The sequence below is a fragment of the Parus major genome, chromosome 1A (genome assembly GCF_001522545.3).
Source record: "Parus major isolate Abel chromosome 1A, Parus_major1.1, whole genome shotgun sequence".
In the NCBI taxonomy this organism is placed as follows: Eukaryota; Metazoa; Chordata; class Aves; order Passeriformes; family Paridae; genus Parus; species Parus major.
In genome coordinates this window covers 7,976,351-8,002,675 of record NC_031773.1, presented here as the reverse complement: position 1 = coordinate 8,002,675, position 26,325 = coordinate 7,976,351, and the positions used below count along the sequence as shown (strand labels likewise).

At 36.7% G+C, this 26,325-nt stretch overlaps 1 protein-coding gene across 1 annotated transcript in view; it reads right to left on the bottom strand.

The window, feature by feature from the left end:
- The window catches only part of SEMA3A (semaphorin 3A), a 160,354-nt gene that overhangs the window by 108,581 nt on the left and 25,448 nt on the right, over window positions 1-26,325 (bottom strand). Inside the window, exons 2-3 of the mRNA XM_033514484.1 lie at window positions 5,259-5,416; window positions 2,554-2,616 (exon numbers count right to left, since the gene is read on the bottom strand). Coding sequence (XP_033370375.1) covers window positions 2,554-2,616; window positions 5,259-5,416 — 221 coding nt within the window. The remainder of the gene's footprint in view (window positions 1-2,553; window positions 2,617-5,258; window positions 5,417-26,325) is intronic.

Here is a 26,325-nt window from a genome sequence, read left to right as displayed (position 1 = left end):
TGAGTAAAGCTTAAGTAATTAACATATACTAAGCCCTTTAAAAAGAGAAATTAAAATGACTTTAAGTAACAAAGGGGTAGCAGGAGAGCAGGAATAGGCCCAATTGGCTGCTCTCCTCAAATCCCATGTGGACCATCCTGAGCCACGAACCTGCTGTGCTGAGACGGGCATGACTGACAGCATCAGGATAAGGAATCCCTCTGAAGGAGTGAAAACAACGCTGAATTACCTCTTATAATTATGAGAGGAAATCTCAGAGGTCATAGCTGAGGTTAGCAGTGGGGCAGAGCCGGGGTTGTGCTTGTGCTGCAGCTGCTGCAGTGCACCTGGCCCATTAGTGGGGACTTGCACTTTCAGCACCGATTCACCCTGGAGATCAATAATTAAAAGGAGGGTTTTTTTAAAAAATACCTCAATGTAGAAGTATAGACTGTCTTGTAGAAAGTTTTGAGCCATCACAACTGAGGACTATATAATAACTTAGAAGTGGTACATGCTGAAAGCAGTATTATATCAAGCCAGGTTTATACGTCACTTTATTTGTCTTCTTTTTCTCCTGTTCCCTCTCATGAAAGTCTGTTGAGTTATTTTTATGGCCTTTATATTTCACACTCCCAAGGTACTGACAGTGACTTTAAGGAATAAATAAGGGAGGAATAATAAGTTTTTTTAATTATCGGTAATTAAAGCAGTTACATTAAATATGTTCCTTGTAATGCACTGTTTTATGGCAAGGTAGCTGTAAATATTTAAAGACAATGCTCTGATCACATCAAGATATGTATTCCCTCTCTCTATTCACCTACATGTTTATTTTATTTCTCACCTACTCCTGTAGAAATCTGTAAAATTACCAGAAAAAAAAAAAAAAAAGGCAAAACCACCCCAAACAACGTTACAGGATGTACTGCCAGGGTCACACACCACACTGCAGAGTGGTGTGGGCTTCACCTACTCATGATGAGGAGGCGTAGCTGTCCCAGTATCACAGGAAGCAAAAGAATCAAAGTGAATAAAAGTTACAGTATAAGCAGTCTTCTCAAGCTCACCACAGTCAGATGGGAACCTGAACCTCCCAGCTTACTCCAGAATGTGTGTCTCTACAATTTTAAACAACCATGCTGAATTAGAATCAGCTTAGTGAAGTGTATAAAGCATACTCTTTCTTACTACAGTGAATTTCTAAAAATAATTATTAAAAAAATAAGAATGTAATTTCATCCTAGGTACTCTTATTAGTTTTCTAGGTTTTTACTCCAGTCATGAAAAAAATCTACTTAATGTAATATCATAAAACTTCACATGAGATGAAGCAGGAAGGTTAGTTAATTTGCTCATATAATTAACACTAGCCCCTTTTTTTAACCTTGAATATTAGATTTTTTAGGCTTCACCTTGCACAGTACTCCTGAAAATTATTTGTGGACATTACTTCTATTTGGACATAGAAATAATGTATTACTTTAAATCCATTATTTCTATGTAATGAGGTGGTCCAGGTATCTGGCATTTCAGCTGTCCCATCACATATTTAGCTCAGCCCATATTTCTCACTTTTTACCCAATCTACCTCTACTGTTCCCAGATGTAATTTTTTGAAGACAACTGTCCTCTATGGCCTAGGTAAAGACTGATGAGACTATTTTTATTATGACCTAGGAAATTATTCAAATGGAGCTCTCTAGAGGCATATGGTTGGCATTATGAATATTTTACAGAATCATCTCTGAAAATCAGGCCAATAGCATATACACACGGGGCTGAGTTCCACTCTCACTTATACCTTGGCAACCACACTGATTTCCCATTTGGCTTTGCTATGCAAGTATTTGTTTGGCTTATTGCATGCATGTATTTTTTATCTGTTTTTCCCCTTCTTCAGCCCCATTTCCCACACTGTTCCTATAAAGAGGACAGTTACTGTCAGTGTGGAATGATTGCTATTTGGGGGCTATTGGCTGTATCTCTCTTACCTCATAAATACAGGGATGTACATAAGAATGAGGGAAAATGTTCAGAAAATGATGCCCAGTGTAGCAGTGCCTTTTCTGAGGCACCAAAACTGATGCTGAATGTTTACACCACCTTGACCTCAATATTGCTGTGAACTCCAAGCAGGAAAGGGCTCTGGGGAACCTACTGGCTCCAGAGAGATGTTACAATGAGAAAGCACTTCTTAGAGCTCCCTTGAGAACTGGGACCTGGAGCAGGGCAAAAATGGGTCAAAACACCATGTACCTTCTCATCAGGAGATGAGTATGCAAGGGTTAATATTTTTCATTCTGATATTTCTTCTTTCTTACTGATTTTTTTTTTCCTTTGGTATATGAATTCTATTTCATCTGAATGATTTCAATTTATAAATTGAAACCCTTGGTAATGAAGACAAAAATTCTATACAAGAGGACTGAGAAAACTCAAAGTGAAGTTATGATCAGACTTGTGACCTTACAGAGTAGCAAAAATACTTTAAGAATTAACACAGTAGGACATAATGAAATATTTACAATGTTTTATAAAAGGGAAAAAAATGCTAAAAAGATTTGTACTTACCACAATATCTTTTCCAGCCCACTTGCACTCATCCCTTCGGGAATGTGATACAGGCCAAACAATCTAAAAACACAAAACAAAAATCACATTGTATTATTTCATGCTTCAGCATTCACAAATTGCAGGCCAAATGCTTACAGAGTCCCTTTATCCAGTTTATCTTCTCCCCATTTTTTTTCTTATTTCCTTTTCTTTCTTAAAATTTGACAACAATGTCATTAAATACTGGGAACAAAAACAGGAGTAATAGGTGTCATAGTAAAAACAATCTTGAAGTCTGCATTGTGAAATTCAGCTGTGAATCTCCAGTCCTAATGATAAGAGGGTTAACTCTCTATTGACTGAGTGCTCTTTTAATCTTTTAAATCTCATGTAATGGAGATACATTCTCACATTAGAGTCCCAGCATCAGAAATGAGGTGTTTTCCCCTTCAGTGTATCTAACAGTTCACTCTTTCTCTAGTTCAGTCAATTAAATAATAAAAAAGGTGCCATGGTATTTGACAAGTATCACACCATCAAAATAGAAATGTTTATGCTGTTTCTATAGAGCCACCCTAACACAACTAATCCTAAATCTAGATTTTCTGTAGTGTTTGCTTAGCAGAAAATGGATCTCACCTCATACAGAGAAAATCCAGAGACCCTCACAGTCAATTATTCATGTTTCTTTGAAAAGCTTTTAGGAATTACATATAGAATAAAACATGATCTTCCCATAAAATGCCAGGCTATTCATTTGGGAACCTCAGATAATGCAATATGAATGGCCTTAAGTCTGGATTACGGTCTTGGTGTTCAATACAGTTTGTTAATAGAATGCAAAAGGCAAAATATTAAAAAAAAAGATGGAATGTGGACAAATGAGGGGGTCAAAAGAGATGTCGTAGATGATATTTGAAAATACAGTTTGCAATATTTTTTAAATTCAAAATTTATTTAATGACAACCAAACAGGAATTGAACATTTTAAGTCTATAAAATAAGGCTGAAAATTTTATGAGCACATTCTCTCTCAGAGGATTCCCACTGCTTCCTGTTGCTATTCTCATCTTAAAATGTGCAGAGATGTGAAAATTTAAATTTACTAGGTTGAAAAACATTAACCAAACTTCTCAGATATCCCAAAAGGACCAGTTCAAGTTTAGTTCAAGTTTTGGACAAAAATCTCAGGATTTTTCAAACCAGTGTATTTCAAGCCAGATGTTCTTTGTCCTTAGTTTCACAGTAAAACCTTTTCCTCCAATTTGGTTTAAAAGACAGCTAAATCAAACTGCTTTAGTTCATCGAAAATTTGGCTTTTTGACTTTTGTTGTTGCCATCAGCATTTAGACACAAACCTAAGGAGTTTTCTTAGATGGCAGAAAAAACAGCCAGTGAAGTTTGAGCTCAAGTGCAACACTGTCTGTATTGTAATTTTGATTGAAGTTTCTTACATGACTCTCCTGTCTATAATAAACAGATCCCCAAACTCCTAAAGCCATTTGCGTAATCTTAAATCTAGTCTGAATCCTCTAAGTCTGTTGCTAACATACATTTCCATGTTACTGATAGCAATTCTTTATTTAATATTTTAATAATTGTATATAAAGTCAAATAGTATTCTAAAAGTATTTGACTATGTAAGTATGTAAAATACAATCACTCCCTACTCTACACTCTACAGAGCTGTTTTCTGCAATGGAAACACCTTCTTTCTTTTAATTATTCCAGATGTTTTGCACATTAAGCTATTGATCCCTCAGAGAATTCAAATAAATAGCTAGTTTCCTTTATAGCTACTCTAAAGAGAATAGAAAAGAAAATACTCTGTTTTCCTTTTATCCTCTTATCCTTAGAGAATACGAATGAATAGCCTGTCTTCCCTCTGAACAGAAAACACAAGGTATTTATTGCTATCATCTTAGGAAGCTAATAGTCAAACGGCCAAAAGGTCAGGAACACTAAGAAAAAAAAATAATCCCTGGGTATTGAAGCAATATATCTCTCATAAAAGGGTACTCTCTGGATTTTAAAACGTGCCATCAAAATACTTAATATAACAAATCAAATCTCCATCCCATTGTTTAACTTCTTAGCATTTTGTCTTACTAAAATAAAGGAAAACTTAAACTATTTATTTGGACTCCAACAGAAGAATGACACTAAACTGCTTGTCAGCTTTTAATTAGTCACCAGCTTTTACTGGAAAATTACGATCTCCATCAAGAACAGCAATATTTTATGGACTTGTTCCTCTTTTATTAATACTAGAACTGTTTTGGTTCAAAAGCAGCAAAGCAGAGTGCCTACAAGTGCTGAGTTAAAGAAGAAAAATCCACACTTGGACTCCAAATAGCTTCTTTTATCTGCAGACAAATACAGAGCAGTAAGGCCTTTCTGTTTAAAATGTCATAATAGATTCTTGGCTTTTTTAGCAGTTGCCATGAAAGTATGTCTTGTTTGGGAAATGGCTGGATTATTCACTTATCATTTACTTCTTTTTTATAGTCTGAAAAACAATATTGTAGATTATATAGTCAAAGGTCACAGGCTCGTTATAAATTTCTTTTCATAGAGTCAGCAAATATTTTTGTTGTAACAGTATTCCTGACATCCAAACACTTACTACATAATTCCAACAGTGCACAACATAGTCTGAGTAATAACAAGTCTTTAACATTAAAAGCATATATTTACATTGTACAGATCATGAATGAGTGTACCTTTTGATATTCCTTGATGTTAACCAGGTTGAAAGAAAATATGTGATCCTTTGCTCCAACATACAGCCGACCGCGTTCTTCGTCCAAGAGGAAAGTATGGTAACTGGAGCTATTAGCTAGTCCATTGAAATTGATTATATTGTTGGATTCCAACATTTCTGCAAGATAAAGGTAATACTTTTGTTGTTAATATAGTCAAATGAAATATAGGCTTATATTTTGACTTGTACAGATATCATTTTAGGTATTTGTGCTTATAGTGTAGAAAACTGTGAAAGCATAATTTTTCTGGGCCCCTGAATGTTTTTATTTCAAGCACCCAAACTGCTTGTGAGGTTCAGCTCTACAAAGAGATCAAACCAACAGTGAAATCAATTAAAAACCTGTATGAGTTTTTAGGTGCCAAAATTCTATCCATGGAGCTCATCAACTGTAGGACAAAGTTCAATTTTGTTCAATCAATGAGATTTGCAAGGATAAACTTGGGGATAACCAGCTGATAACCACATCAAAACACAAAATCTATTTCCAGCAGAAGACACTATTTCATAAAGTTCTGTTAGTTATGAAAAAAGGGATAAGAATGACTAGCTGATGAGATAACATGTAGCACCTATTTTTATATGTATTATATTCTAAGCTTTCTCACACAGGCAACATGTTGATCCCTTGCTTGGGACAGGAATTTAACTAGAGAAAGTAATCTTTCTTCTTTTTAAATTCAAAAGTAATTTTCTAGTTCTGATATTCTGCACTGAGATTTATATTTGCCATAGACAGGATTTTTTTTAAGTACAAGAATCCACAAAATCATAGCTATTCAAACATTAACAAAGTCATATGTGATTTTATGAACAATATTTTACTGTAAGTTAATATAGACCATAATAGTATAAGTATTCATGATAATGCACTTTCTTTATGCCATCTAGATTCATATCAGGACCAAAACTGAACCATCTCTTATCGTTTTAAGGGATGTGTCCACTAGTAAGTCATCAATAAGAAAATTTCCTGGTGATGACAAATCTTGTAATAGTTCAAGCCCTGAGCTTGTGAATTATGAAGGCAAACAGCTTTAGGACCAGGAGCAGTTCCATTGATGGAGCCATGGAGACAGATGAGAAAAGGAGTGAACACATAAGCATCCAAGGGCTGATGGCCAGAGGGCGTGGGCTGAGCTTCAGGTATGTATTGTCTGCATCAATTCTGCCACATGTGCAAGGCAAGGAAGCATGTAACTCCTCTCAGACCACATGAGAAATGCTTCAATGTCTAGGATTCACATAACAGTGCAGCTACCTTCTACGGCTTTTCAGTTTTCAGTAAGATCACTCCCATTTTCCACCCTTATTCCAACTGAAAAGTGAGTGTAAGATAGCATTCCATATACTGATAGAAATCAAGGAGAAACTGCTGTTAAAACAAAACTTTCTGCCTAATTTTCAACTCATTTGCCTTCTTTTTAACTCATTCTTTTGTATTAACATGGGGATGTCAGGTGGGGATTTTCTGGATCTAGGTTATAGTGATACGATTTTACATAATTTCACACCTGCAGCTTTGTAGCTCTGCAGATGTTAAACCTATTTTTGATGTTCACTTGTACCAGCTGGGTTTTGAAGCAGGTTGAAACTCTGCAAAAACATTAGCAGGCAACATACTCAAAGAAGACAAACATTGTTAGTTGCATACCATTTGGGATAGCTTTTAGCTTTAGTATTCCTTTAGCGTTTATTTGGAAAAACTCTCACTACCACCAAAAATAGTTAATTCATGTAGCAGTATAGCAAAGTATCAGAGCAGACACCATATTTTGTTCCTTATTCTACACTTTTTGTCACTAAATATAACTATACATTTATATCACGAACTTCTACTGCTCAAGACTGAAGCTCACTTTTTAAAAATTATTTTTCTTTTAAATGTAACAATCAAATTACCTCAAGCAGTCTTGTCAAAATAATTCTTATGGCTTCCTGCCAAGTTCTAGAATTTGACTCTATTGTCCTCCAGTTCACTTATTTGCATTTTGTAAGAGACTTTACTAATTCTCTTTACTCTGTAATGACTGATTCAGATGTTGAATGTCGACTTGCTGAATAGTGAGTGATGAAGATGATTGATTGCTTAACTTGCCTTAAAACTCTCTCTTGGCTAGAAATGCTCTGCTGTCATCTGTATCTGATCAATTTTCTTATAATACAGCTGTCAAAAACCTTTGTAATTTTTTCATCTTTGTTGGTTTGAACTCATATACGTATGATTCTGCCCTTTGTGACTGCAGTGTAAAGACAAGTGTCTGCTGAAGTCGATGTAACACAAAGGTAAAACTGACAAAAATTAAAATGAGATCAGTTAGGCACACAGCTACTTCGCTTAAAAGAAGCCTGATATGATTTTTCTAATGCAGAGTTCTAAATATTCACATCTACAGATGGTGATTGATGTTTTCTTTTCTTTCTAATATCCATGAAAAATGTGAGATCATAGCATTGGAGCCTAAGGTTTATTATGGCCAAGAGTAAATTACATCATCATCTTCACTGTTCATAAGTCTCCACAGTAAAACTTAAAAGGACCAGGTGTGGCTGGGCAGGGAAATATATATAGGTTTTTTTCCTTTTAATTTTCTGTGACTTTCACAGAATGCAACCCAAGCACCGTTGGGTTTTTTATGAATAAACAATTTAAAGTCAAACTAAAAGCTAAATTCCATTGCCTTCTCTAAGAAGGGGACATTTATTCTAGGTTTTAATTCAGTATGTTTCATATTGCCACATCACTGACTTTGCAGAAGACAACTGGATTTCCAGGGTCTGTTGCCCAAAAGATTAGGCCTAGACATGCTCCAAGCAGTGTGTTCTAAATCACATTACATCAGGTTTCTCCCTGTCAGGAATCAGGTTGAGAATATAGGCTGAGGAGAAAAATATCGTGTTTGTGTTGATGATTTTTAATCACTACTAAGTAAGGCAGGTTTGAGCTACATCACAAGTAGGCGGTGAAATTTTAAATAATTTTTGCAGTTCCTCTGCTGTTTATTCTAACTGAAATGTATTCATCCAGTGGTGAATGTGGCTTCACAGGCCATTCTGGAACACGGTGTTGAAGAGCAAAGAAAAGGCATTTGCACAATCAATACAAATTAAGTATTCCACTTCCTCAAATTCATTAGTTTTAAAGTGTTTACTATCCAGTGTCTTCAGTATCCAGTGAGTGACTATTGCTGAGAGATAGAGCTAAGACAGGGCTCAATCCCAGAAGGGCACTGGCATCCATCAATTCTACTAAGAGTCGATCACTCATGCTGGCAAGGTTTGTGGATCATCAGTGATAACATAAACCAAGATTTACAACAAAGATTGCGTTGTAATGACAAGAGGAAATGATAAATGCATTCAATTAATCAATGAAATTAATACTGCATACTAGCATAGGCTAAATATTTTGCTTTTTTTTCCTTATTGTTAAATGCTGGCGTCCATTGAGCCATGATCTATGCAGACAGGTAATGGTTGCATGATCTTAAAGTCTTTTTTTTCTTTTTTTTAAACTTCCCCTATGATCTGTGCAGTTATTCTTATTGCAAAGATGTAACACTACTCCACTGTTTTTTCAGTATTTTCCCAGAGAATGTCTTCAGTAAGAAGATAATTTTCTCATTTCCTTTGGACACATCCTCAGCTGTAGTCAGGGCTGTAGCTTTGAACAGGAATAAATGAGCCCTATACAACTAAGCACTGAACATTACAACTAACATTGTGAAATGCCAGATGAGGTGGATTTAAAGTGGGTGGTGGTATTTTGAAGGTAGAAGAGATGTCATTGCTTTTGTTATTGGTGCTTCAGTCTCAAATTCATTAAGTGTTGCAGGTGACCAAAACTAACAGTTTCAAATGCACCATATCTTAAAAAATAATCATAATGACTGTGTTATCACTGAAACCAGATGGAGGTTGAATTTCTCAGGGTTTGTGGGCTAGATGTCCCTAATAACCACTTCAACTAGATTTAATTCACATTCCTGACTTACTTGTTCCATCTTAGTCTCATTTCTGTGCCAGTGTCCAAGCTTGAAGTATTTGACCTTTTTCCATGTGCTTTTCTATAGACTCTGAATGGTCCTTCTTCTAATAACTGATGTGTCTGTTGATCCAGTCTGACTTGTGTCAGAACATTCACTTTGCCAGATAGAGTTGGCAAATTTACAGAAGAAAACCAGTCCCTAACTCTTGCCTTTGTTTTAGTACGTGGTTATTTAATTGGCTAATGGAATTGTAACTTAATAGTATATATACACACAGAGGGCCAAATTCCTGCTGTGAAATCCATGGAGATTTGCATGTGCAAGGAATGTAGGTTTGGTTTATTTTTATCACACTTCTTCATTAAAGAAGAAGTCAGAAAGCCACAGCTATAGCTAAGATGAATACAGTCATGCAGATCCTGAAGTTTGTTTTATCCATGGTTGGTATTCCACTGTAAACCTTGTTTTATGTCTGCATTCCCTCAGCGGAGTTTGTCAGGAGGAGAACATAACAAAAGAAAACCATCTTATTTTTCACTTATCTACTAGCAGGCAAACTATCTTTAATCTTTTTAGCAAGGAGTTTGTCTGTGTAACAACTTAGAAAATTTGTGGGCTTTGGCCTACGTCCCTGTTATAGACTTCACAATGACACACACCAGCCAAGACTGTTTTTGTTGATAAAGGTCAAAAGGGCACATCAATTTTTCTAAAAACCAGAGGAAAGGTTTCCTAATTTCCTCAGCAGGATTCAAATCTGGCACTGTCCTATTCCTGGTGACTCTGCAGAGTACTGGATCATACAGGGAGTGCTGCTCGTCACAACACGCTCCTGAAGCCAATGAGTGGGTTGCTGGTTGCACAAAACTCTCGACCTGCATTCCTCTGCCAGCAGCGATAAAATCTCACTGCAGATCTCCCAGCAGTAGATAAAAGATGAGTCAATGCCATTATGCCATCAAACAGGGATTTTGCTGAACTGTGAGCAGTGCCTCCCACAACGTCATGCTAGAACATTTCCTTCTTCTCTCGCCAGGCCTCTACTTTGGCTACAGAGGATCAGGTGGCCGCATGTTTGCACATGCATTTCTTGCTTACACAGATGCATATTGTGCCTGTTCTGTATATCAGCATGTGTATCTTTCTAAATAATCCCAGGTGTAAATTAGTCATCACTCTTTGAGTAATTTGCTGAATTCTTAGATACATGCAAGGAAAGGAGTGGGCATTTTAACTTTCAACCTCTCCTGCAGCTTCCCCATTTCATTGTTGTAAGTGCAGATGGTGACTTCTGCCCCAGTCAGACAGTTATGGAAAAGGCAGGGACTGGCAGGAAATCAAGAGAGCTTCCTGCAAGCCATGAGCCAGCAGAGCTATGTGGCAAAACCTGCAATATAAGCTTGGCAAAGGCACTGTACTTGTTGGGAATCCAGACCCCAGTCAGGCAAAACAATGGCTGTAATACAGTGAGATACTCCCGGGAGTATTTCCATATATAATGGAAAACACTAGTCTGAAATCAGGTGAGTTTTTCCCCATGCCAGGCCTAATGCTTAGTAAAATGGCCAATAGCCTGGAGGACAACTCCTCCTTTCCTCCCACCCAGGATTTAACTACTTCATACCACAACTATTTTCTTTCATTGACACCTCAGACATCACTAGGACCTTGGGATCTAGCCCTTAGTGAGGAGAATGATTCAGTCACCCACCCTAATTAAAAATAACTTGCTAACAGTCTGTGGTACAATTCAAACTTCTATAAAACAAAACAAGGAAAACTAATTCATATTTTTTTTCTTTTTAGCATTTCACCCGAGGGGGGAAAAAATAATTGCAGAACCAATTGTTTTGTTACATCTTTTAGTTTAACTGGTCAGATTATATGCCTTATATGTCAGTTATATTCAAACTGTTCCAATATTTCCAAACTATTTTTACCAGTCAGTCTTTTATTTTATATTAGGAGAAGAAGAATAAAGAGACATACAAATTATCAACACCTTCCCCTCCAAAAAAACCCAAACAAAACAAAAAACCCAAAAAACCCAACAACTTATGCTTTCAGATAATTTTAGAATTATACTGCTTGGAAATACCAGAAAGTGATCAGTTTTATCTCAAATGAAACAAAAAACAGGCTTATGAAGTGTATGAGATCACATAGTGCAATAAGTGATTTATCCATTTTTAGAAATGTAACATGAAAACTTGTAATCAGCACCTTTGGGTTTTGGCTACACTAGAGTCATAGAAACTTGAAACTACACAGCGTTTGTTGTTGATGGCAATTCAGTGTTATTGTAATTTGAATGAGATAAATCACTGGGAGAAAAGGGAGGGTTATCTTATCAGTAATCAAAATACAATTGGAACAGAGCCCCTCACAGCTGTTCAATCAGTCCTAGCTTTCATCCTCTTCGTCTACCTTATCATAACAGTTGCCAATCACCTGGTTTCACTGAATTCTACTAAAAGGAGAAAAGAAACAGTACCATATTTGTTTTTGAGCAAAACTTTTGCTTCTGAGAGAACACTTAGTTCAGGGAACTATTACAATTTATCAATTAGGGGTAGCTAGGACAAGATATACAGTTCTTTGTGCAACCATGATGTAAACTCAGCATTTTAAATGAAACACTCCTGCCTACCTTCCACTGCAGCAAAGAAAACTTGAGGGCTAGGAGTATAGTTTGATTAAAACCAGATACCTGGAAGTAGGAATGTTACACCCATGTTTTGTTTCAGTTGCACCAGTATAAGCATGGAATCCTTTGACTTCAAAATACTGATGCATATGTTTTTTATACTGTAAAACTGAGAGAAGATTTTAGCTCATTAATGTCAGCACTATTTAGCTACATGACAGCCCTTAAAGTGTTTTTGGTTTGAGTAATTGAAGAGGTCACATGATATTTCTAAGACATAAAACATTTGGATTTTAAAACCAACCTGTTTTCCCTTTATTATTTGTATTATTTGTCCTTTTGGTCTCTGAAAGTGAATCCAGATTATCCCTATGGCTCAGCTGTTTTCTTATAAAACATGAGAAATATTAACCTATGAGCTAAACAAAGACTTGTAAAGCTTGATCTCATACATTTGTAAAATTATTGTAACAACCCATATTATGAATTTGGCTTTGTGAGAAAGGTTATGGCACACATTTAACCATGAACTTCACAAGTATTTAAGCCCATCATTGTTACAAAATCACAGACTTACATTACCCATACTACCTGTAACATTTGTGTGTGTGTGTGATGCATGAGGCAGGAATATATGATGGCAAAAAGAAACCATAATCTGGTTTTACTATTTATCTGGTTTTTTCCTGTCTAAGGAAAAATTCATCCATCTTGAAATTTGAGTAGATAATACCTTTGCTACTTCACACTTGTGCTGGTAAAGAATTGCTCAGGAGAAATAATGAAAGTGATACATTATACTAATGAGCACCCAGATCTTAAGGATATCTATAACTATCAAGGTTCTTTAAAATGTGGCAATAATTCGGCAAAATAATGATCTAATGAAAAGTTTATAAACATTCTAACTCAAATACTAAAAACACTGCAGGCATATTAACTTAGTTTGGTTAACCCAGTGTGGCACTGCATGACCTTAAATTGCACCATCTGAGCTAGCACAGGTAAACAGCCAGCTAAATCCTAATCATTAAATAACTCAGTTATCAGATCTACTTAGAAGTTAATCAATTTTCAACTCTCTCTATGATACTTCTATGAAGTTAATCTCCAGCAAGCAGAACCGGTACTGGTTATCAATTAAGTAAAATTGTGGGTAGTTGTAACTTCAAGGAGTGATTACCTTATCTATAAACAGTACTGGCCTTGCCTCATTAAATATCCTAACACAGAGGCACAAGCTAACAGGGGATGTTGCAGGGACTGACACACAGACAGTTGTTTTGCAGGGCAGGGATGTACTCCATTTGGCTGAGCAGGAATGGGGTGGACAGACAGTCACATCCCATCCTCTGCATGGTCGAGCTACATGTTGGGTCCAAGTGTAGCACAGAGCACAATTCTTATTTAATATGCACAATAGGGTTAGGAAGCTTCCCTAGAAATTTAGTTGCATATGCAAAACTGCAAAATAGAATAAGTAAGAGTTGTGTTTTCAGCAGATTTATGACAGAAAATGCATCTAGCCTGCTTCAAAAAAGGTCTTTTTATGCTTGAAATCATGTGTGTAACTCTTGTCTCTATCTGTGTAACAACTCTTCAAAGTCTTCTGATTAATAAGATGCAAAAAGAGCTTTGGGTTAGTCCTGCTAGTAGGTAAATCATTATAATCATTATAATTTATATAGCAGCTTGCTTAGATGGACTGTGTCCAGGTTCTCATATATGGGTACATATAAGTGACCTCATATTCTTAATTTCAGACATAGCTATCAACACTCCTTCTGTTAAAATTTTGTTTTTCCAGAATGGATCCACCCTTCACTTTGATCACATATCCAGCACTTTGAGGAATTGTCTTTCAACATTAATCGAATGGACGAGTAAAATTCATGCTTGGATTTACATCCTTCTCTCTTCTGGTAACTCTTGTTTCTTCTAATCCATAAGTGAGGTTTTGGGATGAGTTTCAGCAAGGGGCTGAAAGCAACAACTGCAGTTAAGCAGTCTGTGTAGCTGACATACAGATACAAACAGCTCCACTGTGCACTTTAATTGAAGCAAAATACAGCAGGGACTTCCAACCCCTGACCCTCCTTGCATAGACTCCCATGCCAAAATAAAGTTATGATGCCCAATTGTGCTCCTAATTTATCCTAATGAAAATCAATGGACATACACCATGGATAAAAGATTCCAATTGCAGTGGTTCTGCTATGTGTGTAATATATTTATTTTTCATTAGAAAAAATTAGAAAACATTATTTATCAAATGTTTCCAGTTGCACCTACAATCTTATGTGCATAAAAAAGGAATTTTCAGTTTTTCCCTTCCATCCAAATGTCATAAACATAATAATTAATCATTCAGCAGCAACTCCCCCATTTCTCAAATCAAAGTGAATTCTCTCATGCCTGATACTGCTCTGTCAATCAAAATTTTAAATGTCTTTCAGGTTACACGAACCAAACTAGATCTACTTTCACTATTTTTATAATTATTACACACTCAAATAAGAAACAAGAAATTTATAATTAACTGCTACATTCAAAATAGGAAGTAAACCTTACATACAATTTTTACATTCATTTTTTGGATTCTGGGTATACTCTAAAGGGGATGGGAAGAATGTGTTTCTACCTAAAATTTCACTTGAAATAAAATTTGCTTCACATAGAAGCAAACTTGCAATTTTGACAACACTAAGAAACTACAGTGTGAAGAGATTTAACTAGTTTTAAAATCATCCAAAATTTGTCTTAATCCACTTCACACAAAGCAGAGTTAAGCTGTAGAAATTCTTGACATGGTCTCTTGTAAATGGTAAAATTGATTATAGTTTTAAGGGACAAAGTGGCAAAATCAAGAAAAATAAATCTTTAAGAGGCTATTAAATTTAGAGACACAGCCTCTAGCTCACCAAGTTCCAGAAATTCAAATTATAGAAAACTTATAGAGTATTCTGGGGAGCTCTCACTCTCTGATTGACCTAACCCTGTTATCTACTATGGAGAACTCTGGTTATGGAAACACCATACTATGTGTTTGCTTTGGCTGTGGCTGGAGACAACGTATTTCCCTCCTAATAATGTGTGGATAAAAGTGCAGCCATGACCCGGGTCTTGACAAGGAAAGTGAAGATGCAAAACTTGAAATCTAATTCAGCAAAATTATTGCTGCAACTCCTTTCTCAGCTGGCCATGGCACCTCCCTCACCCCTCCTCCCCTGCACTCCATCTCCCCTCCTCAAAGCCTTTGGGGCCTCCCTGGGTGAGTGGAAGTATCTGCAAACAGCATAATTTCACAGGGATTGAATTCCATTTCTGTAACAGCATTTCAACCCTTAATTCCTTCTAAATGCCTTTTGTTTTGAAATAACTTGTCCCTATTCGATCTTTTAAGTGAACTTCAGAAAGACCCATCAGCAATTTCCAGTAGAGGAGGAAGAGGAAAAGTGAGTGGGTTATCAACAGTGCTCAGGTAGCACCTCCTGTCTGGCTGGGTTTAATGCACGATGAGGTCTGGATACAGCACCACGGTGCTTGACCTCAGAGCACAGGTTCACTTGCTCAAAGACATGTCATTGTAAATACAGTTGGATTTGTTTGAACAACAGATCACCTGGTACATCAGCCTCTATTTAGAGCAGCCTGAGAAGGGGATCCAAAGACAACTGAAAGTAACTTTATGATGGTTTGACTCCAAGACCACTTGGCCAGTCCCACCTGAAGCAGCTCATAGCAGGTTCCTGGTGGCTGCTCTCAGCTGACGTGGCCCAACTGCAGCATGTCCAGCCACACCTCCTCCCACCTCCTGCAGCAAACCTCAATAAGACTGAGGTGACAAGCACACAAATTAGAACTGGAAAAGTGAAAATACTGTTCCAAAAGTAACAAAAACCAAGCAATATTATGTTCAACAAAATTAACTTGGAGGGGAGGGGGGAAAAGCTGGTGTGGCTGCCTGCCATGCTAAATATCCATCTTTTTCCAGAGGTTTTATTCTTTTCAACTCTCTCTGAAATAGCAGAAAGGTGATCTAGTCTACACCACTGATCCTAGATGTCTCATCAATCTAAATAAAAGCTAGCTCTTTTTGCATCAACACAATAGCATCATTATCCTCAGTGTTAGCATCAGGAAAGAAAAATAATGGAAGTTTTTATTACTGAAGCTCCAGTGGAATTTAAATGAGAATCATTATATCATGTTTGCTCAAGCCACAAAAACTGCACTTTTCTTACCAAGACAGAAATCAGAGATCACATTCGTATCATTTACTTTGTGTCTCTGTCAGAACAGAAGCCTTTAGAGGATGATCTATAGACTGAAGGTATCAGTGAAATGGTCCAGGCACACTGAAATGGAAAGTAGGGTTTGCCTTCTTATCTTTCCTATGTAAAATGAGAATTACCAAAATGTAACCATTTTTGCAAAATGTACTGCAAATTTTAACCTAGTTTATTTTACACTCTGCATTTATTTGCACTTTGTGTGCTTTGAAGCAAGGCCATTTTTCACCTGGATTTAGGAAACATTGTCCACTGGCACCATATTGCCACGCCAGCACAATGTGAATTTAATTAATTTCTTAAACACATTGTGTAGCCTCACTGTAAGTTTGGTTCATGTAAAGGGCACATTAAAACTTGGAATGTTGTGGGGAAAAAGGCAGGGCACTTTCCAGTTCCCCTTCCAGACCCAATGATATTATTCATTCTCGGCAGCTCCACTGGTTACTCTACTAATTTCCCTCTAAAAGAACGCTCCTTTGGGTGCAATATTCAAGTGTATGTGTATGTCAACTGCCACACAGGCTTCCAAATGCCCACATTGATCCAAGATACCATGAGTCACTGCTGACAGATGAGGAACATTCACACAAAATCCCTGCTGAAAGTTATAGGAGAGCTCACATTTTTCCTTGATGCTCATACACTAACACATTGTGGTTAATGGTACACTCCAGAGATTTGGGGGGGGGAGGGAACCTAAAAATTTAAGTTACAATTCACCTAAAATTGAACAGGACACTGATTCAGTGTTTCCAAATTAAAGTAGCTCTGTGTGGTTCCAAGTAAGTTCTAAAGACACATTTCAGCAGACTAGACACTGATATAACTATTGCATTATTGCTTTTAGTACACCCAAATTAATTTACACCACATGTGGATATAACTTAAACACTTTTAGTGAAATGTACTAAACATATCTCTAAAACTTCTTACCATCTAGCAAGATTTTGATTAAATTTGGAAAAAACTGATGTCATAATATAGTTCCTACATGTTTTTAATGTTTGAAGACTAAGTAATACCCAGGAAAGACATTACAAAGTGGCATCATGACATTCTGTTGCAGACCACATTCATACATAGACAGCTGGGAAAATGACTCCTTGTCCTGATGATGAAGAGGTTTCCTACTGACACATATATATTTGATAACCTTCAGGACTGGATATCTCAGTCTTGAAAACAGTGCACTACCAATCAGTGTACAACAAATACATTACTTTTTACAAAGTTTTCAAAACTTATTTCAACATTTGTTTCCTGTAATGTCAAATAAATATTCAAAATCAAGTCTTTTGTTTTTTTCTATAAATAAATGTAATTCCAGTAGCAGCTGACACAGTTCTGAGTATAATGGCAAACACTTGGGTTTATTTCTAGCAAGTCTAATTATGAAAGGCATCAGGGTGGATGTGTTTTCTTTTTGTAGCCAGTTATACTAATTTGACCTTCTGGGGAAACAATTTCAAAATGTCAACATTTGCATGCCTGAATCCTGCTATGAACTAAAAGGATTTGTGTGCAGAGGTTCTGCCTCAAGCTGTGACACTCTACTTACCTCCTCAGAGGGAGTTAACACACTAATTTGAACAAATGAAATTAGAACAGCCAACTCTCCATGGTAGGCAGAGGAAACATACCCTGGCCATAGTGGCTGACTGCAGTTTAAGTGGAGTATTGCTTAATTAAACTGTTGTATGACAGCTGCATAAGGAAAGCATAAACACCCCACAAAAGAGGATGTCTTCAAGCTCAGAGGTATAAGTGAATGTTGTACTGAGGTTCTTAAAAGGAAAGTTACTTTTTCCCTTTTTAGAAGTAAAACTTTGAGATTTAAGAGAATAATTTACAAGTTTTGCTAGTTTCTGCAGATGTATATTCCAGAAAGCACTCCTGAGATTCAGATGCTAACAAGTCTGAACAGGAATCTGGTAGAAAGGTCTGCAAGTTGAGGAAGCTCGCATCTGCTCCACTGCTTAGTTCAACCAGTTTGTGACCTCTGAGGTCTAATCCAAAGCCAAGCAAAGGCAGAGGGATTTTACTGATTGTGCTGAAAACTGCATCAAGCCAATGGATTAAGGGTATGATTCCTACAGGACCTATGTTTTCAGGAACTTCCTCCAAAACATTTACCCTTATAACCTCAGAAACATTTTTTTTTTTTTTAAGTATGTACTTTAAGCTAAAACACAGGGTCCCAATGGATGTCACTAGGTAACACTCTTATGCACAGAGCTCCAAATGCATTCCTTATTTTGTGATTAAATGGTCAAGCTGACATGCTTTGCAATGATCTCTGTAGGGAAAATATAAGCAGCGGGAATTTTCTATTTTGCCTTAGTCCAACTCATCTGAGCTGAGAGTGGGCTTTAGGAAGCAGGATTTGGTGTTGGTTCATGCGTGTTCCTTGCATGTCCCACAGTCTCCCATGGTATCTGAGGACTCTGTTTCAGAATAATACTAAAATAACAAATGGTGTGCACTACACCTAACCTGGACACCTGATCTGGGCCCAAGTTTTAGATATATCACAAAGCAGTTTGCCAAAAATAAGTGTTAATGTAGGTCAGTGGAAGTCGCAAGGTGCCCCTGAGGATCTCCACAAAGATATCAAGTCTGCCTATGTTTAAGAACATAAATTAATCAACTACCATTTTATTCTGCAAAAGAAACCTCAGCATTAAGCTAGAATGCTGTATTTTAACTGTAGGTATTCATTTATTATCATGACAGATTAAAATGCAGTTTTTGTATGTTGTTGTTACTTTGTTCAATGTGCAGAATGGATTAGACATCAAATTTATCTTTCTTTTTGAGCTTTTCAGTATTTCTCCTAATGACTACATACCCTTTGAATGCTGGTCTGGAAGGGGAAATTATTAAATTGCTTTTCACCTATACTAAGGCATAAATCTGTGTCAGAAACATGCTTCAATTGAAAATAAGCTGTTCCTATTCCTAACTTATGTAGGAAGAAGAAGAGAGAAAACAAAAGTACCTTAAACTAATAGGCATTTAATCTGACTCATCAAGCCCTGATCTTTGAGAGTAGTAGGAAATCTGTTTGTCCCATCTCACTCCTCACACAGACTAGAATCTGCAATAAATGAAGTAGGTGCATTACACACAGATCTCACCTTGCTGCTTTACCCAGCCCATTCTGCTCAAGAGATGCTGAAGTGCCATAGAAACAACAGGGAAAAAAGTGTAATTAAAGGTTGCAAGGTACTTCTGCATATGAAATGGATTGCTGAATTCTCCAGTTGTGTGAGGAGAGGAAGGCTTCCTCTTTGGAATTCAGACTTATTAGTAGTCCAGGCTCTACGTCACAAGTTCACATCCAGAAGTGAATGTGTTGGCTGAAAATTTCCAAATAGAAAGAAGCAAGACACTCACCATGCAAACTTTCAAAATGCTACACATTTTGAGAAATTAAAACCATCAATATATCACAGGAAATACCAGACAGTTAATTAGTGTTCAAATAATAAGCCATTTACTGAGGAAATGTATGACTTCTAGTCTTAACACACCTTTCTTCTGAATTCAGAATTTAAATCCCAATTTAGATTTTACACACTGAAATGCTTCTGCAAATCAGCAATATAGACTGTTTGATAATTAGGGGAACACACTCCACATTTTACCATGGATTAAAAGCAGAGCAAAATGGACAACCTGCTGCTTCCTCACATCAGAAACCTCCATATATGCATGCACATCCTAATTCCTGTCTAATCCTGAGTGGTTTACCTCTTAAAATAAACAGACTCTACCTTATGTCCTTACTGGATTACTGTGAGTAGGATGTTTACATAAAGGATATAGCTAAGTATTCACTGAACATAACAAGACTACGATTCATTCCCATGCATTAGAGCCCATTATAATTTGGTGGCTATATTTAAATAAACCATAATTTAACTATGCTGGCAATTACTATCTAAAGTTAATACTCTAATTGTGTCCAGTCCTTCCACTCCAGAGTCTGATTCATTGAAATATTTATCTGCACTACCACTACCCATTAAGTGTAAATATGAAGATGAGAATTCTGTGTGAGAGAAAGAAAGCATAATTTATAGTCCAGGTATATTAGATGCCGGTTTAGTAAACATTTGTATTTCCACAGTTAATAATACTAATTACACCATGCATTACACTTCATGCAAAGATCTAACCACAATCTACTAAACAAAAGGACCCAAGTCTCATTGTCAGTCACTTATTTGGGCAGTGCAGAAGAGTTTCAAGATGGAAATAAATGTTTTAAACCTTTCTTGTACTATCCTAATTGTGAGTTATCCCCATGACATGAAGCAAAAAATCCTGAAGTTGTGCAGACCTGAACCATGCTGAACCACAAAAACCAAGTGCCATTTCAGGCTGACACAGCACCACAAGATTGGAACTTAGTGAGCCTGAGTGAGTAATGTCTGTGGAGAAAAAGAGATGGCTAAGGGGTGATCTAAGTGTTGTCTTTGATTACCTGTTGGGCACAGTGAAAGAACAAGAGATAACATGCACAGGTTGAGTCAGTGAAATACTGAATGGGATATACAGAAAAAATTCTTAACTGGAACAATAACCAGAGAGTTTACACAGTCTTCACCCTTGGATACAGTCAAAACTAGCCACAATCAGAAACAAAAACCCCAATCTAATTCTGAATATAGCCATGCTTTGAGCAGGAGGTTAAATTAGAACCTTCCAATCATACTTTTTTCCCTATGCATTAAATATATTGATTTATCTGTGATAAAGTAGGAAATAAAAAAACCAAAAAACCAAAAAAACCAGGAAATTATTGGCAAGTTCCTCCTGTTATTTAAACAAACAAAAAAAATCCTCCAAAACTTATTAATCTCTCTTAAACCTGATTTTTCCTGAGGTATTCCTAAGGGTAAGAATTCCCTTACAGTAAGTAAGAGGAGAAAGCAAACAAATGGCCAACAGGAAATATGGCACACTTTGGTCCTTCTAAAGCAGCTGGGGACTACAGTGGAGTATAAATACTACTGCTGCTGCTTTACTGAGCAAATGAGCTTTCCCTAAAAGACAGAGGACTGAAACGTAAAATGTATTGCAGTTTATGCATGTCAGATATGTCAAATACAGGATTTCAGATACAACTTTGGCTAGATTTCTCAAGTAGCATAATAGATGGCAATATAGCTATGTAGTTAATCTAATTACTATGTTTTCATTTATTGTGCCCTCATATATATACAACACAATTTCTTTTTATGTAACAGCATTTTTAAAATCATGCAAACATGAACAGGTAATAGTTCCTCTGAACTGATATTTTCTACAAAATAGTTCTTTATGCATTAGTGCTGTTTATGTTTATTACATGACCACATTAAAAATCCCTATGAAAAATTTTCATGAGACAGTGTGGTAAATAGCAAATAAAATAGGCACAGGTAAACATCACCTTAATGGTGATTAAGCAACAATCTCAGCACACTGAAAAAATTTGTGTCCTTTTGACTTCAGCATTCCCCAAATCTCACTCCAGCTGCTGGACAGCACGTGTACCACAGCCATAAAGAACACAATGAGACTAACAAACATGGTTTCACAGTCTATTTTGCAGAAGAATAGTCTGTAAGAAATAGTGGAGGTACTTCCAGAGTTCAGAGTGTAATTTGTTGTGGCTATTTAAAAAACAAGGGAATGTTGATATAGAAAGACAAAAGAGCTGCAGTATTAAGAGTAACTCCTTTTCCTTTTATGGCCTGTTACTGCATGGCTGAACATTGCCACCTCGTATTTTCAGAACATACTGAATTTAAGAAAACTCTTTTGTTCCATTTGCAGCCCACATGCTGACACAGCATCTCATCTCTTATTGTTCTGACTTAACCATTATCTGATATATTTGATGTGCTGGAAGATAAGCAAAAATATTCCAGTTACCTTAGAGATAGCAAAAGAAGAATCACTTAGCAAAAGAAGAGCTGAGAAGAGGCTGTTCCTGGCAGTTTCACTCTGGGGTGTGTGTTAGACCCACAAATGTCAGTTCAGACCCAGTAAGTCAGGAGTCTTTGTTGGGGCTCTGCTGTGCACTGAATGATCTCACCCTCTCCTGACTCCCACACACAGAGGTATACAGGGAAGAGCAGGCTCAACCAGTCTTAAATTCCTTTGACAGTTCAGACTCCAGATAGATTCTGCAGCAGTGGAAGCAGAGCTCATAGCAACAGTTAGAGAGATATGTTTTGAAGGAACAGATTTATTCAAGGTTAATAGATGTTTCTACTGTCATTTTCCATGGATGGTAGTTCTGGTGATGAGCAAAACCTCACAATTGAAATCTGACTCCAAAGAAAATTTTTTTAAAGCTTGAAGGATCTTATAAGGCACAATACTAGGCAGAAAGGACTGATTCCCATGTAGTTCCCCAGAAAATTTTTGAGACAGTGACTTCTCAAAATCTGAGCCCTCACAGCTCCAGTCTTGCTCAGAAAAGATGTAATCAAGCTGTACTTCATCAGTATTGCATCAACTTGACTTGTATCAACAATCTGAAGAAGCTCTCAAGATGTCTTACTCTTTAAAACTAATTTTAAAAATAAATAAAAGATTCCTGTTTGATTTCCCCATGGGGAATTAAGTTTCATGATTGTGGCAAAAAATGTGAAGCGGATGACCTGATAAAAATCAAAACTTCTGACTTTTTGTTGGGAAATAGAATAGAGCACGGGGTAACCATCATCATTAGGATCATAGCAGAAACTAGGAATCTCCATAGCTCTTCAAGTGATCATTTCACCTACTAAAAAGGAAATCTCAATGAATGCATGGTATAAAAAAGCAAACTGATAGAGAGTAAAAGCTCTTTTACAAAAAAAAATTGTACTGTGGTTTCAGGAGAGATGAGCATTCCTAGCTGGGTTCCTGAGCAAAGGATATCAAATGAAGGCAGGAGGAAATAAAGCCTGACTTTATGTGATGTGTGCCAACTGTGGTCTCATAAAGCCAAGAAATCTTGGAATGCTTTGAGTATGTAGTATTTTTAGAGCTCTAACTAGGCACACCTGAGCTCCTCTTTACCACATTTAAAGATATGTGCCACAGAAGCTAGATTTTGCTGTGCATTTTTGCCTATTCCAGTAACCTGTAATTAAAAAGTATTCATGTGGAGGAGAGCAGAGCACTCAGTTTGCCTGTTGAGATTCCTCTGAATTACTCCTACATACTGTTCCAAAGGGCATAACATATAGTAATGTTCTCAAATTTTTCTTAAGTCATTTGGCTAAGAAGAGTAAATGACACTGCTATGTCTGCCTTGTTGAAATCAAATATTCTTGTATCTCCTACAGATGTTCTTCCTCAATTCCTTGACTTACTGGAGTGTATGTCTACACCAGCTGTCTTCCTTCAGCATCTCCAGAACTCTGAGCCAGAAGGAGAAACAAACCTGTCTCTACTATTAATAAGATTTATTTTCATTTTACCTAACTAAGCAGCGCAGTAAAAGAGAAAACAGCAAGAATTACAGTCCTCCACACCAGACACACAAGCTACAATAACCCTACAATAGCTGTCCACCCTGGTAAGAAGGTATTGATATCAAAAGTTACACTGCACACAGAGAAGTCAAAATGAGCTATGACAGCATGAAGGAACTGAGGGACTGTTGGTTTCACTCCATCCAATTTATGTTCAGGAAGAGGTGATGTTACCCAGAAGCCAGATGCAGTCCCAGCAGTGCCAGAATAATCAGATCTCATATATACAGTACATGTGATCCAGAGATGGAATACAGGTAGCCAGTCATTTGGAACAGTTATGTGCCAAACAACTCTAGTAGCACACTACTAGGAAAAAAAGCCTGGAATCAAAACACACACTGTGGCTATCAAAACAAAGGAGGATAGGAAAATGTTCAAATACCTACGTTTTATAGGAATCCAGTTACATTTTTATTAAAAATAATAATAATATAGAATTATATTAGAATTAAATGCTGTCTGCTTTCAAGTCAAGGAATTTAGCTTGTATGTCATCCAGGAGTCAGCGTATCAGCACAGAACACGTACAATTATTCTTTCCCAGTCAGAAATTGGGCTGGCACTTTCTGTACTAGCTGATCTCCTGTAATCTTTACAATTATTTTCCACTAGAGTAGATTGCAGTACTGATCCCTAAATACACACACTGGTTGTCTACTACGGGAACATCTTATTACTGAGTGGGAGGCTACAGAAAAGATTGACACAGACTCTCCCTGAAGTGCCCAGTGAAAAGCATCAACACAGCAAATTTTGTTTAGAAACCAGATCAAGCTTCTTCAGTATGAATATGCTAAACCAATGGCACGGAGGGCTAGAGAGGCTGCAAAATTTCCAACTTGAAGATACTCAAAAGTTGCCTGGAGAGAGCTCCGAACAACCTGATTCAGTCAGCCTTGCTTGGGGCAGGGGCTGGATGTTAAACACGAGGACTTTCAGCAGCCCCCTCTAACCTAAATTACTCTGATTTTGTAATGATACACCTGCCCACTGTCATCATCTATATAAGGTAAAGCAAGTTCTTACTTATATTCTCTTTTTAACAGCTACTGTTGTTTTCACACAGGCATTCATTTTTTTAAAAATATATACCCCACCGCTTTCATTTTTTCATTTTTTCATTTCATTTTTTTTAAAAATATATACCCCACTGCATTAGCAGTCTACATGGTAAACTTGGTTCCTCGAGTAGGAAGGAACAATCACAACGATGAGTTAGGGTTTTCTGCCAGGGCAGAATCAGTGGGGTAAAACAAGCAAAAATACCCCAGATAATAGCAGTGCATGTGTGCCACATGTTACGCAGCTGAGACTAGAAACTCTAAGGTTGATCAAGTCTCCTAAAATCGAGATCTTGTAGTTCAGAGAAAACTATTGCAACTGGTTAAAATTACAAACTGAGATAAAACTAACACAAAATCTTTCCCCAGTTTTCTGACAGTGAAAATGCCAGTAATTTTGCTGCTGCTGTGGTTGTTGAAAATAAAGATATCTCGGGAGCACAAGAACACTGTGGGGGTGGATACAGAGAAAGTGGCAACCATAGACACAACTTCAAGCAAGCAGGTTCAAACTTTAATGACCTGTGTAGGAAGATAAATGAGACTTCAAGAGAAAACAGCACTGTTGGCATGAGGATGTTGTTAGGTGCAGCAGGCAAGCACTCTCAGTGCTGATAAATTGGTAGCTGACAAAGAGCTACATCTTATAATGATGACTGTGTAAGGCATGATCTATTTTTCCTACTAGTTCTTTGTCTTTCATCACATGTGTTTGATGAATCCTAAATTAATATTGTGCTCTGTTTGAAATCAGAGAGGGAAAACAACAGCCACATATCAATCACATTATTTTATCTCTCAATTATCCTTAATTTAATAATTGTATTATTTTCACTTCTGTTATAACTTTAAGGGCTTCTATTGCAAACACTATTTTTTCAGGTGGTTTAGGTTACTGATAATTTTCAGTAAGGGTACTTTTCCATCTTTTTTCTTTTTTTATTTTTTTTTCTGAAAGCTCTTCTCTATATCATTATTTTTGTCTAATCATCAGCCTTCCTGGAAATATTAATCATTATGTCTACTAGACTTTCAGAATAACCTGCGTCAAATTTCTTTAAATTGCTTCTCTGTTTATTTTAGCCACAGTCTGAATAAAATTATTTGAACAAAGAGGTCTGAAGTGTATCCTGAATTGTACAGTTGGGATATGAACCCAAAATCCAACATAATTCCTGGCATTATAGTCATAGTATTTAGTAGAAGAAAGAATTGTATTAAATTATAAGTGCCTATGGAAAGGCATTCTGTGCTGCTAGTTCTATTTTCCCTAGTAAAACATATTTTATTATCCTTTTTTTCTTATACAAAAGAGCATGCATGCTATATTGGAAGAACTATGAGAGTTTTGCCATGGCATTTTTTGGCTGATCATATACTCCATCATTTTCATGTCATTCAGAACTAGTCAGCTGAAAGTACCAACTTAAAGATACCATGATGTGAAATTTAATGGCATCATGCTATGTGAAAGGAGCACCAAGATTAGGATTACAGTATTTAATATCCAA